The sequence below is a fragment of the Festucalex cinctus genome, chromosome 12, assembly GCF_051991245.1.
Source record: "Festucalex cinctus isolate MCC-2025b chromosome 12, RoL_Fcin_1.0, whole genome shotgun sequence".
NCBI lineage: Eukaryota > Metazoa > Chordata > Actinopteri > Syngnathiformes > Syngnathidae > Festucalex > Festucalex cinctus.
This window is the reverse complement of record NC_135422.1, coordinates 804820-823484: the sequence shown is the minus strand read 5'-3', so window position 1 is coordinate 823484 and position 18665 is coordinate 804820. Positions and strand designations below refer to the sequence as shown.

General features: G+C 40.7%; 1 protein-coding gene across 2 annotated transcripts in view; it reads left to right on the top strand.

Annotated features, from left to right (window-relative positions):
- alk (ALK receptor tyrosine kinase) overlaps positions 1 to 18665 on the top strand; it is a 252256-nt gene that overhangs the window by 30683 nt on the left and 202908 nt on the right. For both annotated transcript variants that reach the window (XM_077538429.1, XM_077538428.1), the window contains exon 3: positions 8037 to 9223. In XM_077538429.1, coding sequence (XP_077394555.1) covers positions 8494 to 9223 — 730 coding nt within the window. In that variant the 5' untranslated portion in view covers positions 8037 to 8493. The remainder of the gene's footprint in view (positions 1 to 8036; positions 9224 to 18665) is intronic.

The window sequence follows — 18665 nt, the reverse complement described above, 5'->3', positions numbered from 1 at the left end:
CATTGTCTGATCCATATGAAATATGGAATGCTGTCGCAGTCCCTTAGTAACAAAGGAATGTTTATAGATGGAAGGATAAGCCTCAACATGAAGAAAGCTGCAGAGGCTTGGGGTCATCCCGTATATTAAACCGTGGAGATCTAATCCCATAGCAGATGATAAGACACACACGTGTGTGCGCAAGCGTGCTCATGTGTGCTTTGTGATGGCCTCTCCGAGTGCCTTGCTGCTTTTCTTTTAAAATACATCATTTTCCTTATTTTGTGAGACTGAAAATTGATGTACGGCGCACACACACTATTGAGGGTAGAATCACAAATTTTGGTGAATTACTGATGCTCTGCAAAAAGTGATAACGGTATTTATATAATTACCTATATTAAACCATAAACATGCTACAAACTATGACCACCATAACAGCGGATCAAACAAGCAAAATTGGTCGTACTCTAAAAATACTGTACAATAAAAAAAAAAAAAAATACTTTACATGCAGAACCATAAACTACACAGGGCTTGTCCCTTATTTGGATTGAGAAACAAATTCATATTTACTGTAGCGACAACAAAAAAAGACCATGGGTGACCACAGACCATGATGATGTTTTGCTCCTGTTGTAAATTCCACCGAATTTGAGTGTTTATTAAAGCATTAGTTTAGTGCTCAGTTTATTTATTGTAAATCAGGCAAGTTGTTAGACAGCTAAAGGGTCCTTCAGTGTACATTTTATTTTTTTTTGTCATTACCCCCGGGCACTATTTTTCTGTTCATTCGTATTACTGCGCGTTGCCCTGTAGACAGCTGATAGTCGCGCCTTCGAAAAGACAAACAACTTACAGATTAGGGCGGGGCTGCATGCGGGTAGTGCCCGGCGGGAATGGCGTCTGACTTTTTTTTTCAGGAGAGAGTATTGTGACGCAAATAAATCACTCTTTTGAACACAAATAGTTTTAGAAGAAAAACGCTTTATTGAGGTGGGACCAGCCAACTTGCCGGACTATTTTCCTCTCGTCCAACAACCGGACCAGAACTCGCGTCACAGAACGCTGTCGGGGGGAAGTCGGTGCTGATCGCACACATTGCAGGGGAGGATGAAATCGAGATTCATGTCAAAAAATCCCAACTATCCCTTTAACGCTCTTTTCTGCGGTGTTTGAAATTTACAAGACACATTTATTTATTTTCACTTTACAGGGACTTTTAAGGGGAAATCCAAACTCTGCTATATCTTTTTTCCTCAGAGGCAAAGCACACATGCTTGCATGCACTGAAACGTGCCATTAAAAGATGGCAACGTGAAATTAATGAATCAAGGAGCTGGTGGGCGGGGTCAATGATCTGATTAGTTGAACTGCAACGCAGGCCAAGCCCCCCAAAACAAATCGATCCAACTCTCTAATGGGGTCTGCCTTCGGCAACAATTCCTTCCTGACAATTTAGTATTATTTTCCATCCGCCCACAAGGACAGAAGTGCACTCGTCAACTGCAAACATCAGGCCAACAACAAATTCAATGGTAGAAATGAACAGGTCAAAATGTTTATGCCCATTATTTGAAATGATCCATTACATACATCTTAGCTGGCTTGTGTGGTAGGAAGACGTTTTGCCCTTCTGCTCTTATTCATGTTACAAGCCTATTTATTTAGCTTGTGTTGATTAACTCTTTGACCGCCCAAAACATTTAATAACGTTTAGTAAAATCACGATGTATGCCGCCATAAACGTTAAGTGACATCAACTCCTTTTTTTTTTCTTTTTCTTTTTTTGGGGGGGAATATATCAGTGGTCAGTGCAACGTCCAAGTGCAGCGCAGCCGGGTCAATGAGTTGTGAAATCAGAAACACCCACTAACTATGGCCAGCAGATGGCAGCGGTAACTGCTCGGGCCCTAACTAGAGCTGCGAATTACAATGAAACATGACGCAATCTGATGAAATAGAACGTTTTCAAGGCTGACGTGAATGATCAAATCCTTTGTAACATTAAACCTAATTTGACGGAGCGTCACTGTTGTGGAGGAAATGTATCTTTTCTTTTCAATTTTCGCTCAATGTCACTCAAATGACCTATTTTCAAATGGTGATTACTAAAGGAACGGAATAAGGTAGAAACATACTTTTTTTTTTTTATAATGAAAGAATGTAATGCGATCTTTCATGTGGTACCCATGTTGTTTATGTAGCAAAACAAACAAACACAATATTCAGTTTGATTTGAAAAATTAGTTAAAATGCTCGAAATCCGCTGGCATTGGGGGTTGTTTTTTAATAACGTGCGGCAGTAAAAGAGTTAACAAATCTTAAATACTTGGACTCGCCACCTAACCTAATCAGCAACCGACTTCAATCAGAACAGTTTTATTTGCCTGGAATCAATATTTTGTTGAACATCGTGACTTTTCTTCCCGTGTCGAGACGCATTCTTTTTTTTCCAGAGGTCTGTGCTGTGGTGTACTTTAACAGTTTTTATTTTTGTAAATGAAGTTTGTTCCTTACAACACAGATGGTGATAACGTGCTCATTGGATATAACCATCGATTGACTGGCTCATCATTAAGAAATAATAAAGCGTATTGGTTAGAAAACCATATATGATCCTTAGGCTCACGTTAAGCTTCTAAAGTGCGCACATTGTGGCTTCCCGAGTACAGTAAGTCAATACTGATACATTGACGACAGCGTAAAGTGTAATTGTGATCATCATTTTTACGCTCACAGTCAAGAGCGCTTGATTTGGTCATGAACGTAAACATTGTAAGTTGTACAAATACTGGAGCTTTCTGCCGTGCATTTACACGACTAACGACTCATGCTGGTCTCAATGAAGTCGATGTTTCTATCAACAAAAAAAAAAAAGTGCATAGTGCAAAATTGCCATTTCAAACATCACTCGCTTGCATCGCTCGACAATCAAGTCATGATTCAAACAATCCTCCTTTGTGCAAATCTACACGATTTTTGTTTTCGGTGTAAGAATAAATCAGGCTGAGCTTGAATGAACATTAGCATTACTTTGCAAAAGTCAAGCTCAACTTTTGCTGTGCATTGATTCATGTCAGGACTGCTCATGCCGAGAGCTCAGATAAATTTCAAGTCCATTATATCACAACATAGATGATTGTCACTCATGACCTATGTTGACCCTATAGTTAGTGCTGTAAATGATGATGACCTTGAACATGTGTTGTTGATTGGTTGCTTGGTTGGTTCATTTATTCGATTAGCACCAATCAGAAGAAACACAGAACTTTTTTTTTTTTTTTTCCCTCAGGAAACAAGCCAATCAAAAACGTAGGTTGAAGCTACAGCTTATCAAGCCTATGCCCTTTTTTTTTTTTTTTTTACATAAAACATATTTCAGAAAAAAAATGAATAAATAAAAAATAAATAAATAAAATTCAAGAACCACAACAGGCAAACACAAGATTCATTATCTCAAGTTATATAAAGAAACAAAATAATAATAATAATAATAATAAAAACCTTTTCCTCAAAATATTTTCTCCCTTGTCAGGCCAACAAAATTTGTCACATTTTCTTTTCCACTTGGTTAAAATGTATTCATCAGGCCATTGAGTTTCCGCCAGGCAACAAGACGCTATCCAGGTTTTGAAGAATGTTTTTATTTGTATTTTTTTCTTTTAAAGCCTATCATGTTCCATGTAACTTGCAAAGCTACATTTTATGGATCTTAGAGAAATTTGTCATAAGGAGCTCAGGTAAAAATTCACGATTCCTTCCTCGAACACAGGAAAAGAGAAATAAAATTTAAAAAATAAGTTTAAGCTTAAGTTCTGGGAAGGTGGGAGGACAACAAGAGTTGCACCCATGCAGAGATGTGTTGACAATGTTTTTTTTTTTTCTGAAAACATCCCATAAGTTGGGACATTGAGCAGCTGTGCGGAGCGAAGATGGAGTGGGTAAAATTGTTGGAGAATGTAAGGAAAGCCACTTGTGGTGACTCATCTTGATTTACGTGGTTCAACACGTACCGTGAAAAGTGATGCTTGACGGGGTAAGGCTTGCCGTAAGAACCTGTATGTCATTTATCACGCAGGCACTCCCCCACTGACCTGAAGTGCGCAGGCCTGTGAGTCATCGGAGGCAACAAATGGTCAGGAAAAGAGCTGCTAAGTGCACTGAATACGCAGTCGTGAAAATGCCGTCTTCAGTGTGGTTCTGAAATGGGAAGGCAGCAGGGGTGCAATGGGCATGCGGGATATCTCGGTTTTGGGGTTGGTGGCATTTCCTGTTTTGTTGCGAATACAGCCAAAAATATTTTGTCGTCAGTGATTGATATAAGTCTGGTATCCATCGATATGACACAATTTCCTCTCTGGATATGCGCCACCATGCCATCGCGCCAGCCACCTTTTTCAGTTTGTTTGCGGGTCTTGGGAACGGGAAAATCCATTTATCTTCAGAAAATGAAAAGCATGCTGTATTGTTTTAAGATCCGACCTCTGACAACTGAAGTATATTCCATTTCTTTGCATCTTTTGGAAGAATGTTTTGGGTCATTATCCAAGTGCACTGTGACACACTCCGCTGTCAGTTTTATGTTACGTAAGCAGAGACGATTACCATATATACTACATCTTGCAATTCACTGTCATTTTCACCCCCCAGCTCAGAACCGAATCCATTAGCAGCCATACAGACTGTTTAACACATGATGTGGCGCACAATGACATCACAAGCGTCCCTTTGCTCCTCCCATCATTCGGATGCACAGTAACCTTGTTTTCTTCTGCACGTGATGCGTGTGCCAGTGCTTTGCACATTTTTGCATGCATCTACACTAGGGGTGTTAAAAAAAATCGATTCGGCAATATATCGCGATACTACAGCACGAAATTCTCGAATCGATTCAATAGGCAGCCCAATCGATTTTTTTAACATCCATTTTTGATGGAAAAATATTCAACCAAACGTCTAACTTTCACACCTTAAGCATGGAAGAATGTTATATTAATGGAAAATTTAGCCTTAATATTTTATTTCAATGCTGTTCAAACATGAAAAATGATGTTAAACCTGTTTGTTACATACAGTGGCTCACAGTTATAAGGCAATAATACATTTTCATACAAATCTTAAAGTGTACATGTATAAGTTAACTGAATGGTATTTTCTAAATTTGAGTAAAAATATCGCAACAATCGACTTGTAAAATCGTATTGCGATTAATCGGTATCGGATCAAATCGTGACCCATGAATCGTGATACGGATCAAATCGTCAGGTAGGAGGCAATTCACACCCCTAATCTACACTATGTATTTTCCTTTGTTTATTCGTGCTTCTCTTGCCTCAGCTCACACTCAACTTAAGTTACATGCTTACTTGTAAGTCGACTTTCCAAAATCGATATAAATCAGGGACGGAAATAAAGCAGCTGATGTAACATCATGGCAGCAGCCCGGCATTTGTTTAAAGAGCATTGCGTCGTCACCGCCTTCCTCCTGCAACCGATTCAGATTGGCCTGATGCACCAAAATGTGACTCACATTCTCAGAATTAAAATAGAATAATCTTGCTTGAATAATGTGATGAAATATTGCATAGAAATACAAAATGATTCCCTCTAACATCCGTTATGAGCTGAATTCATTTTTTTTTTTGTAGGCGTCAAAACACTGCTTGGGACAGATTAAAAATTACAAATGTTTGTTTTGTGTTCTACTTGATAGCTTTTAAGGTGTTAGGTGCCCCCACATGGGAATCATTCTGAGGGGGAAAAAAAAAGAAGGAAATGAAAATGGTCAAGGTTCTGGTATTATTGAACGTCTTACCTTGATTTTCAAGCAAGCCAATCCCAAGACAATAATTCCTACTTGCACACCCGTTGCCGCATTGTCAATCTTAGCAAGTCAATTAATTCAAGCCAAAGAAACAAGTTACAGAAGAAATTTTATTTTTGTGATGGAATCAATTGATCGTTTATTTGTTAGAAATCTCTGAAGACTAAAATATGAAACCAGCCTTAGAAAATGTGAAAAAGTCTTTTTGCCATGTACTGTATATGTAGTTTGTGACCATTTAGTGTGTAATTCCAAATGATGGACTTTATTTGCAGTGGTTTTGCGTTTGTTGCTTAGAAGGTTTACTTGGTTTGTTAGTGATCAGAATTAAACACAAATTAACCAACCGACTAATTACATTACTAAATAAATATGGGTTTTTCATGTGGGCTAGGCAAGAGCCATCCGTCCGTCCGTCCGTCCGTCCGTCCGTCTTATCAGCAGGGTCATTGATGTGCTGGTGTCATGTGTCAGTGTTGATTTGGCTTTTTGTTTTATTTTGGTGAGTGTGTTTGTTGTTTGGTGTGTTTCCCCTGTCGTTAGGTCTGAGTAGATCCACCTGTGTGTTTTGCTAATTGGTTCCCTCTGCCCGCTGTGTGTCCCAGCTGTCTATTGTTGGTGTTCGTTAGTGTTTGTATTTGGGGAGTAGTTTTTGTTGCATGCGTTGTGGGAGCGTTTGTCCTTTTGCATGTCGTATTGCGTACGTTGTCTTTGCCTGGTGTGGTGCTTTGTAAATTAATCTCCATCTGGTCAAGTTAATTAAATCTGGTTTAGTTTTCTCTACGTCTGGTCAAGTCTCCACGTCAACTCCAACATTCAAAGTCGCTCCTCTCAGTTCTAGACTCTTGTTGTTCCTCTTCTCTTTCTTCCTACGAACACACCTTCATCCTCTCCTTCTAAGGCCAACAGTCGTCCAATTTCCACCGGCACCCTGTAGGTCAACAGCACCGATGGCGAGCGTTGTTAACCCGGGCCACGAGCGATCCGGTATGGAAGTCAAAAGTTTGACATCTGATGCGTTTCCAAGCCTCTGTATTTATCCGGGCTTGGAACAGGCACAAGAAGTCACTGACTGGCTTGTGCCCCCTCGCGGCTACATTCCTCCACCCTTGAGTCGCTTTTATTTTTTCCAATTCTTTATTTTACTCTCTTCCAAGTGTAAATATGACTCTAAAACTGAGTCCATTTGGTCTCACTTTAAATAAAGACACATTTTTAACATAACGCAGAGTGAGTGTGCTTCAAAAATGAAACAAAGGACAAAGTGTAACATGTAAACTCTGGATTGGAATTCAGAACGCTTTTTCTTTGAAATAGTAGTGTCAGTGCAGTTCTACTTTAACAGTTTTGCAGTAAATGTCATACCCCCCCCCCCCCCCCCCCCCTTTTTTATTTATTTATTTTTTTTACATTTCACTTTGACATCAGCCACATTAGAGAGGTCAAATAAATCCAGATATGATTTATCGTCCCCTCTTCCCTCTCTGGATGAATTACATTGTAGTCGTTCTATAATTTTAGTTTTCCCTTTTTCCCCACATATGTTCCTATAGTAGTTGAGGCTCTAATTAGATACTGAAAAATGAAGTAATTAGGCGGTAATGGATTGTTGTGTGAAAATGAAGAGTGAGCATTAACATTGGTGCGTGTGCTAATGCCATCTAGTGGCTGGAGAGAGAGAGAGAGAGAGAGACTGTCACGTTTTCCTCTTCAGCCCAAAGATAACTAAGCCCTCTTTTATCAATAAATATAGGCAGACACTGATAGGCCGTGCACACACAGGCCAATAAATACTCTTGCAAAGTTATTCGAGTCGCGCATATGGGAAAGTCAGTAAATCGTCGGTGAGACCAACCGTGAACATTTGTCTGCTCACGTCCTCTCTGCCATTTTTCATTTCAATAAATCCTCACGTGACGCGAGCGCTGCTGCACCGTTGGATGGCGTCGACTTGCATCAACCACTTTGGACTGACTGCTGTGTGGGAGTCGTCCACAGGAAAAAAAAATAAAAAACGTCTCATCATGACGTCAAATGATGTGTGAATTACTTCTCTGTATTAGTGTGTAGCGGAGCGACTATTGGAGCTTGCATCACTTCTTGAGCATCTGCGCACTCAAATGAGAGAGAGAAAAAAAAAGAAAAGACAATTCAGCAGCGTCCATTTCCAAAGTTTGCGGACGTTTAAACTCATCGCGTGGTTGTGCGCGTGCGTGTGTTTTCTCCCTAGAGAAGAAGATTGGCTGCTGACAGAGACCACTTGTACGCGACTGTGCCAGCCAGGATCCAGAGACAGGATCCAGAGACAGGAGCCAGCAGACAGGGAGTCTTTTGAGGGCTTCTGGAGCGGACCAGACCGGCATATCAATTAGCGACCAGTGGAGAGCCCGGCTGGGTCCAAGCGTCGAATAAACCACAAGGAAGACGGCGAGGGTGATGGCTGAAGGGAGGGCAGGAGAATAAATAAAAGAAAAAGAATCTTCTCTCGTCTCGTCGAGCCACGTGTGCGCGCGGCCCAAAAAAAAAAAACGAAAAAAAAACCCAAACCGACGCAGGAGCTGCTTTCGCACTTGCTGCTTTTGCGTTGCGCATATGTGACAGCAGCAGCAGGAGGAGCAGGAGGAGGCGGTGGACGCCGGGATTAGACACTGCTTCTTCCCCGGCCGAGGACTCGACTCGCTTCAACGATGAACACGAGCTTCTTGCTTCTGCTTGCTTGTTCTGCGGTATTTTTGGCCGGGCTGCGGTGCACCGCGCCAGCGGCGACGGACGCCTCGAACACGAGCGGCGCCAAAAGAGACTTCAATCAAACCATCAACTCCCGCTTGAAGAGGAAAACGTTGGCCGTGGATTTTGCGGTGCCGTCGTTGCTGCGCGCATACCTGGCGGAGTTTGTCAAGAGACCCCTGAACGGAGATTGCCGCACTTTTGGAGGATGTTACACAGTGAGTGCAAACTTACAGATGCACTGCATTCCTTTGCAGAAAAGCATATCGACCTTCGTGGACCAAAGGTCCGCAGCATCTGCAAGAAGTAACTCGACTGCGTCTGCGTCTGCGTCTGCGTCTGCGTCAGTCGACGGACGGCTTCCTTTCTTTTCCAAGCGGCCGCCGTCCAAAGTTGTGAAATTAGGTCTGACCAAAGCCAGTCGCAAATCCAATCAAGTGGTGGTGGAAATCGGAGAGGACATCATCAGGACGGGATGCGGCGGCTTGTCCGTGGACGCGGAGGCGCCCGCGCTCACCCTGCAAATGGAGCTGACGACGATTCTGGAGTGGTGGCTTGGCGCGCACGGAGGCCGACTCAGGGTCCGGCTCATGCCCGAGAAAAAGGCGCAGGTGCCCGGCATCGAGGACCGCTACACTGCGGCCATACGAGCAGCGGACCCCCGCCTCTTCCTCCACATTTTCTCCACAGGTGAGTCTTTGCATTCCGCGCGCTCTCTCTGCTCTCTGCCACTTAATTGTCAAAAGTACATTTTCTGTACATGTTGCTATATATATGTTCGCATTCAGAGGAAGTTGTTGTCTGATCATATCACGGCCAGATCATGATGTTGTGTTTGTAAGAAATGTCAGTCGATAGCTGATCTGAATGAGTTTGATTCCCTCATGCAACTGATGCCAACAGCAGCACTTAAAGATGAAGTGCATATTGATTTAATTCGCAGTCTTGGATATTTGTTATCGCGGGGCCTCCGTTGTGTCTTATCTGATTATTTTACACACAGACGGACTGAGTTTCCCCCTTTCTTTAAATGATAACATGGATCCTTCATGTGTGTTGATTTAAGTCATAGCAGCCCCTGCAGGGCCTCTTGGTTTTCTTCCCTTCTGGAGTCGCTTTGCCACCCACTCCGGGGGGAAAGAAAAAGGTTGAAATGAAGGAAAAGGGCCTTATTCTGATTAGGCCCAAATGAAGTCTTTATATCCAAGAATGCTTTTGCGCTCAATACTCCAGGGGTTTTTCCCGCTCTCTTCTGAGGATCAGCACAGTAAGTGTAATTGCTTAATCACTTTGATGAGGGAGGCTGTCCTAGAAAAATGGAATGAAACCCATCCGACGAAAACAAAGATGCGTGCATACGTATACTGATGATGGCAATACTGTAGTCCACAAAAGTAAGACCTCGCTGTATTTGAACTGGGGTTTGCTTTGTGCTTTTGCTGTTTGTGATGATAAGAAATGGAACAGCTGTATTACATTACCAAAAAAAAGAAAAACATGCAAAACATAAGCAACTACAACTGGGTTACATGCTGCAGCACCCAAGAGACATTCAAACCCACACAAATGATAATGTTAGCAGGCGTAAAGATATGATTTATTATTATTTTTTTTTTAAATTAATCTTTTTAAGGTCATGCTTTTAATTATCACCACCTCAGCATAGCCCTGAAATGTCAAACTGATCTCCTGCTTGGCGGCCAATTAATCACGTGACACCGATTGCACTTCAGGCCGTTGACCTGCGGAACTGACGCAGAAAATATGAAGTCGGGATCAGGTCGGCTTCACTTCATAAAACAAGATGTTTGCATTACAAAGGTGAACAGTCGTGTGTATATGGAACAAATTGGAACATGCACATCACGACACACGTACGTGAGTCGTTCACTCGGGTGAACGTACAATTACGCTCGACATGCCACCGAGATTTCAATGCAGTCATTTGACAACATCATGTGACAAATGTATTATTGGCTCATTAGCCCCCCCAAACAAATGAATATTGCTACTTACTGTCCTTGTAATATGTCACATACTAGAATACCACAATAGGTCATTCTTGTGGCCATTTTATGATCAGGAATTTTAAATTGCCATTAATTTAATGCAATTTTAAGCAAAACAATCTATATTGGGATATATCGCGGTATCATTATCAATGTTGAGCCGTTGTACTGGTATCGGTCTAAAAAATAGTGGTATTGAACATTCCTAGTTATTATGCTAATTTGACGTATTTTACACTGATAGTAGTGATGACCAAATAAAGCTTCATGAAACACTTGCGATATTTTTTGACTCCTTGAGATGCTACTTTTGGTTTAAAAATGCAATGGAAATTTAATAAATGTCCATTCCACTAGCCTTAATGATTTACAGCTAAACACATGAAGCTTCATGAAGCACTTGTGATATATTTTTTTAACTCTCCTATATGGTGGCAGTCTTGGTTAAAAAGATGTAATGTCCTTTGAACTAGCATTCATTCATCTTTAAAGCAAGAGCACCATCTAGAGGAGGAAACAAATATCACAAGTGTTTCATGAAGCTTCATTTTCGCATCACTACCAAACATGATTAGCAGCGATATGTAACCTGGCTGGATACTAATTTGAAGGCAAAAAGTGGTTTTGATCATCGCTGTTTACTTTATTATTGTACTGCATTTATTACCTCAACGAGAACCAGATCAAAACATGAAGTCATGAAGGCAAATAAAATAGGTCACCCGCAAAAAGGTCCAATGCAATAGCTGTATCAATGAAACGGTATTTTCAACTCATAATAAAGTTCTGTTGTGAGTCATTGAGCCCATGCAGAAGAGCGGGTGCCATTTTTCCCGAGTCCTCCTTTTACAGACGCCACAACATAGTATGACTCAATCCAAAGATAGGTTTGTTTGTTCATGTACAAAATAAATCCCCCTGATTGGTTGATTGAGTTTGACATTTCACTGCTTAATGTGCATGCTTGTTTCCCTCAGCCTCAAGTCAAATACGAGCTATTAGCATTGGAATAAGTGGCTGTTATGGCACCCTGAATAATTTGACAAGCATGCAAACATGCCTGCAGGAATCAATGCATGAAACACTGCTCGGATGAATTTATGACTTACTTGGGCAGTGGGCCTTCAAAGGGAAATAATTACCGTGAGTTGTTTATACAAGAGCAAACGTTTGAAACCATGCGAAGGTGCGACCAAGTTGACCTCTACTTTTGTAGTGACTAAGTGGTGCCTTCATAGCTTTCAAAACAATAACCAACACACCGTAACACAAAGGGCATCCCGGTTTTGTTAATATGCACATTCCTACCCTCAAGTGAAAATCTGCTGCCAACACGCTTGTAAGAAAAACGGCGCATTTGTTGGCTTTTTTCCCCTCTATTGCCCCAAAACAAATACGCACTCGTGTGATCTCATCAGGATCCTCACGCTACCTTCCTGTGAGAGGGCTTAAACACAATCCGACAGTACACTTTTTTTTTTTTTTGTGTGTGTGTGTGTGTGAATATTTATGTATGAAAAGTACTCATGGGATTGGTGATGATTGGTATCGGTGACTATTCAAGACTTGATTAATTTTACTGGTATCAGTCTGAAAGAAAAGAGGTACCGAGCATCCTTACTGAAAAGGCATATTAAAAAAAAAAAAAACAAGCATTAGATTGGTGGGGACGTCTCCTTTCACCTGTGATTTGCACTGATACCCAAAGGAAAAGTGACATGACATTGTGAGGAGAGAGGTTGAACTTGTAATCAATGAGGCCACTGACAGTAAAAGCGTGTATCAATCAGCTGCTAATGGGAAAATCAATAGGGAGTCAGAATGACAAGACCCTTTATTATTAATGCATCTCTATGATCAATCGACTCTGCAGTATCGTGTGACATGCCGCCAGGACCTGGGGAGGCTTCACCTAAAAACTCGCACAGATCATCAAGTGTACAGTACGCAGAGCAGTGTTACATCGTAACTGCGATGTCGATGTTAAACATAAATGACGGAGTGGTTGAAGACTGAGGCGACGTTGCATATTTAGAATTGTATTCAAAGAACGACACGTTTACACCCACTGGACATGACATTTGGTACATCTGCTGAATCGAACGGGATCCAATTCGTTTTAGCTATTTTACGGAGCAGGCGTTGACGGGACTAGAACTCCTTCTTGCTTTTGCAACAAAGAATCATGGGAAATGTAGTCCTACTGTCCACTGTGGTCGCTATTCAGTTGCTGGTCACACCCAACACAGGCTGAGCTTTCTAGCGACATATTTCCAATGTTACAAATGCGTGACCAATGCGAGGTAAACGGCACAAGCCAGCAAAAAAGGTTGGATAATGGTGAGTGTATTAGCTTGTGTAGCGCCGTTGAACAGTCAACAAAGATAGCATTAGCATTAGCAATTGAGGCACATGTGGGCCATCTTTCGCACCGCTCCAAACCCTAACCCATCCTGTACCGCTTTTTAATTTTGTCAATCTGGCTAACTATTCTACATTTGTAATGAACATTTACAACTATACAACCTTGTAAGAGAAGAATATTAACTTCAATACACTTCACAAATGTTATTGCAGTTATTGAATTTGACCATATCTTAGATTGTACAGATATATTGTAGTTAATGTTGTGGTTGTACATTTTAGGTGTATATAAGTTTGTCCTTGAGACTAAGGAGACACGCACTGCATCTACATCGTAAACATGATTTGACCATTTTGGCACACATGTCGTCTTCACGGAGGTTACTCAACGGGGTGTTTTACTGGCATCGCGTGCATCCGCATGTCAATGCTTTATTCTCACGGAGGCGCGCATGACAAAGATTGCAAACATGGCACATTGTGATGGCCCAGTTTTCAGGAAACATTACCTTGAAGGCAATTAGTTGTGCGCGTGGCATATGGACATTTTTTGAAAAAAAACCCATTGCAATGTGATGCCCCACTTTAAGCCTGCTAAAAACATATCAAAGCGCTGTATTGTGACGGTTGATTCTTTTCGACTCAAAAAGGAACTCTCATTTCATTATTCTGGAGTTTACGCAAAATGTCAAATTGCGCGCATCTCTATGATCTCGCCTTAATGTATTTCGGAATATTGAGCGTCTTGATTGATGTTGAAGCTCATACAGTATCTGTGTTTTTCAAATTCACTGAACTCAAGGTGACTTTGGCTGCAAATTCCCTTTTCACTTCTTATTCAGCACTGTCTTCGCCTACTCTTCACCTGATGTTTTAGCTATTTATATATGCCTGCAAGCTGCCTGTTTGATTAATGGTGATGCTTTTAAGAAGCCTCGGTGCCCAAGTAATGCTTAAGGCTTGCTATGAAGACAAGTACATGCTGTACATGAATGGCTCCCTCTGATGTTTCACTTCCATAATGAGAGAAGTCAACAAGTATGGAAGTTGCTTTTAGCATTTATTTAGTTATTTTTACTGGGGCTTCAAGTCCTTAAATTATTCGTCATTTGCATGTACTTCGCACATATAGCGTACAGTAAAGCTGGTAACAAATGTTTTTTTTCGTCAGGGTTCTTCAAAGGTTGCAAACGGTTGCAAAGACTTTCGCACAGTTTTAATGATTAAAATGATTCAAAATGTCAAAAAGTATCGGATAGTGATGACAAACATAATAAATAAATAAAGAAGAAATCAAATAAATGCCGTTCTTAAAGTGACAGTTGAAAAGACGTGCATGGTGTGCATTCTGTGCAATGTGTAGTTAAATGCCCTCATGGTGCATTGGTGATGATATAGCTTCAGTACTGATGGGTTGGATGCCCTCCAATTCTGGGAGGAGTTTTAGAGCCATATGGCTTGCGGAAGGAAATATTTTCATAGTTTGTTGTTTTGAGCAAGACAGAGCCGGCAGCCTGCTACTGAAAATGCTCCTCTGATTCCTGTGTCAAGTATCTGGTGGATGAACGGCAGTATATTGGACCAGTAAAGTCCATTTCAAAGTGGAATTATGGCAAAATTCCTACTTGATTGCCGGGCATGAATGCACCACATCATAACGAATCATTTGGAATCCTTTGCTTGGGCCACATTTGTTCATTTGCTTTTCAGAGTCAGAAAAGTGGCGTTTCTTCATGTTTTTCTTCATGCGGGAGAAATGATAAACATGTTTCATCAACTGCAGTTTACCGCCGCATACCTGTGGTTTGCCACCCGCAGATTCCCCTATTCTATTCATATTCCTATTGATTCAGAGAATAAAGAAACAAAAATAACAATACATAAGAAAAAAAGAAAAAAACATGCACAATATGAGTTCCTGCACTGAAAGTTTATTTGCTTTTCAGAAGTTTTTGTGCTATCCTTGAATGCACTAAGAAAATAGGTTGTTATTTTTCGATTGTTCAAGCCTTTTGTTGTTGTTGATATTTAAAATGGCATTTTTAAAATACGTCTGGTTAGGAATTGTGTGGTCATTTGTGGTACTCTGGTAGTGCTGAAAAATTGTGATCCCCTCCATCACTTCACTCTCTCTCTCTCTAAATAAGGTGTCAGGCAAAATTTGTAATCGTAGTCAATCGCATGACTTAAATAATTAACTCACAATTAATCGCACATTTTATATCTCAATGTATATGTAAATTTATATATTTGATATATATTAATGACAAAACAGTCAATTATAGTAAATATTAATAAGCTCTATAGTTGGACTTCATGAAACGGTTTTAAATCTCAGTAAGATTATTGTTGTTTGCATGTATAGTCCCATTTAGTGGTCTGCTATGTTGTGTGCCATTTCAATTACTAATACATACAGTGTACGAGTGACGTGCTTTTGTCATTTATTTTGAACATGCATTGACAGAAAAGCAATCCCAGGGTGACTTGTATGCACGGCCTTTATTGACAAAAGAAAGAATTGAAAAGAGGATCGAGGAAATATGATGTAAAGGGCACGTATGTAGACGACATAAAACAGTGAATTTTACTGTGATATATTATTTAATGATATGTTAATACTTGACATATACCATTGTCAGAAAATTAAACTTTGTTGATCATGGTTTGTTTTGATAGTCGAATACATTTACCCTACCAAGGGAAAAAAAAAAATGAATGAATGGGAAGATTTAAAGGACTAATAAACAGGAAGCAGATGAGGGCACACCTGTGCTCTTTGTAATGCAATGAAGCACAGCCAGTGAGCTTTTCACTGCGTCAGTCTCTCATGGGTTTTACACATCATTTGCCAAACTCACATTTATTTGCTAAATTGAGCCAGGTCCTGCAATGCTTCCTATAGCCCACAAACGTCCATGGAAGCGGAGTGTGAATGAAAGCCATAACATTCACCCGGAGTAAGAAAGAAATGACCAAATGCCTGAGTCGCCCGGCTGCCATAGCAGAGCAGCCTGAGAGCTCTCGAGCCTCATCCCCAGCTCCCTTTATGATCTGTAATGGGATTGTTAAAGAGCGCCAGCAGCATCTTCATCACAGAACAAAAGCCTCTTTAATTGGATTTAATTCGTCATGAAAGGTCGGGCGAGAGCCGTGTTTGACTGAACCTGCTCATCCCTTGAAGCCTTCACGCGCGCCGTATATTCAAAGCCCGCGGATGATCGGACCTCATATCGCCCATTTTATTCCTGCGGGAGATGGCACACAAAAAGAAAGGGTGCACAAGTACCACATCAGACGCGGTTTGAGGTTTATGGTCACACAAAACTCTGCATGCTTGATAGCTCAAGGGATGGGAGCCCAACTTTTTTTCTTTTTCTTTGTTTTCTTTGTTTGTTATGGCCTGGTTTTGAAAAGTTGTGAAAACCATCCAATCATATGTGCAGCATCAAACCAATTTTTTGTTTGTTTGTTTGCTTGTTTGTTTGTTTTGAAGGACTTGGACACAGTTAGTGATGAGTCAGTTAATCTCAGTCCATGTTGACGTGGGTGTTGTTCTAGATTTGTGCTTCTTAACCTTGTTGGAGGTACTGAACCCCACCGGCCAGGCATAAGGTATACTGGTGAACAAAATGACCAGGGAGTGTAGCCAAAGGTCAAAGGTTAAATCTGTACATATTCTTTCAGTCACATTATTCTCTATTTTGTCAGAGCAAGAGTACTATTGACTGAAAGGCATTTATCCTCGAGATGCTTCTAATGTTTTGTGCCAAACGTCAGTCTAACCAATTTTGCACCCTAAAGCAATATATCGAATATTTTCACTGTTGTGCAAGACCTGACACATTTGCATTTGAATTATTCCATCCTTTGAATGGCCTCAACTCGCCACACGCCTTGAAGCAAGTTACTGCGATATTTCTCTTCTCTTTCTCTGTTTCACTGTCAAGTATTTCATTTCCTTACATACATTTTCCATGTTGGTCTTTCACTTCATCGGGAGCTTCCAAACAGTAAATTGCATATTTACTGATGCTTGTGATGGGAACAAGAACGCCGTCTCTGCTTGGCTGTTGTGCCACTTTAACCAAAGTAGGCCCACAAATTTATGGAGTTATTATTAATACATGCATAGTAATATAAAAGTGATGTCTTTACTCTCCTCCTCCTTATTAATTCAAACCTTAGAATAGATTTGTTTTTGCCACACTGCAAAATAAAGACCAAGTTGAAATGTCATCAGGTCTGCTGATCATTTTAAGCACAAAACTGTTTGTCATGATAAGACCACCTCCAGTAAGTATGTGGTTGCATATAAAAATGACATCAGTCATCAAATTGAATGGAAACGGCTTGAAACATTTGTGTCTCCCCCTAAAATGATGTCAACATATTCCCGCCATAGTAAAAGAGCAGATGTTTTGAGTGGGATTTATTTAGCAGTGTGCTTCTACGAAGACTCTCTCCATCAGCTCATTCGTGCTGTCACAGTTGACATTATTATGAGCCTCAAATGTGCTGTGCATCTGTGTAACAATGTGCTCAGCTGGACACGTTTCCTTCCTCATTTGGCAGACGATAAGGAGGCCTGTAATACAAGTCAAATCGTTGTTCTCTTTCGCCGCTACTTATTTTTTCATTTAGAGAGCCCATTAAGTCGTTTTTGAAAATCTGTTTTAATACAGTATTAGAACAACAACAAAAAAGAGCAAAACTATTTTGACTTAATTTGGGAGAAAATACACCTCCATTTGCACTAAACTTCAGCGTTGTCATCAAAGGAAACATTATGCTATATTTTCACAAATAAAGGTATCGAGAAAAAAAATGTCTCTGACATGTTTTGGTCAAAATACCCCAATAATAATGAATTGCACTACATTTATTAGGGCCTCAACATCTCTGCTCATAGCAGCCGGTTTTCAGGAGATCACATGACATGACAGCGGTTTTAAGATCACTCCATTGGCTCCCCGTGTTTTTTTTAATTAGTTTTTAAATGTTTTAACAGTCTTAGGCCATCATATTATATTCAGTGACTGATATGATTTGATGATAACAACCATTGCAGCACCTTGAGGTCATCTGACACCAGTGATGGCGCGAGGATCAATACTGATTAGGCTGTCAATGCCACTGATACCACTTAAACTTCAAAGTCGAGGCGCTTCAGTCATTTGAGGCGCCGCATTTGCAGTATCACACCACAAAGGAAAGCAGTATCGGAGTTGATTAGCAGACTCGCACAAGGACCACACACAAGTTGCACAGCGACACAATCACCACGCAGCAAAAGAAAGTTAATATCATGCAAACAATGGTTACAAAATCTATCAATGCTGGCGAAAATTCATTTGCGGCAGTCGGGCCGCAGATAATCGTGCTATAATGTGGGAAACACTGTGGCTGTAAGGTCTCAATTTGCCGATCCAATCAATGGCGTCATTGGTTGGATCATTATGACAAAAAAAAAAAAACGCAAAATATCAGCTGATCCGATATTGCAGATCAGGTGGGCAGGCGGAATTTGGTGAGCATGCTTATGTGCATTACTCTCCCTGCAGTTGTTTTTTTTTTTTTTCATGTTTCTGTGTCCACTAGGGAGCACTGAGGGGCTTCCATGCAGGCAACACAGCTAACCGGCCTCATTGTTGTGGAGCACTAACCAAAAACTGCAACTTGAAGCCACATTAGAAAGGAAGCTTGAGGGAGCAACAAAAAAAGAAAACATCAGCATGTTTTTTCTTGTTGTTTTTTTT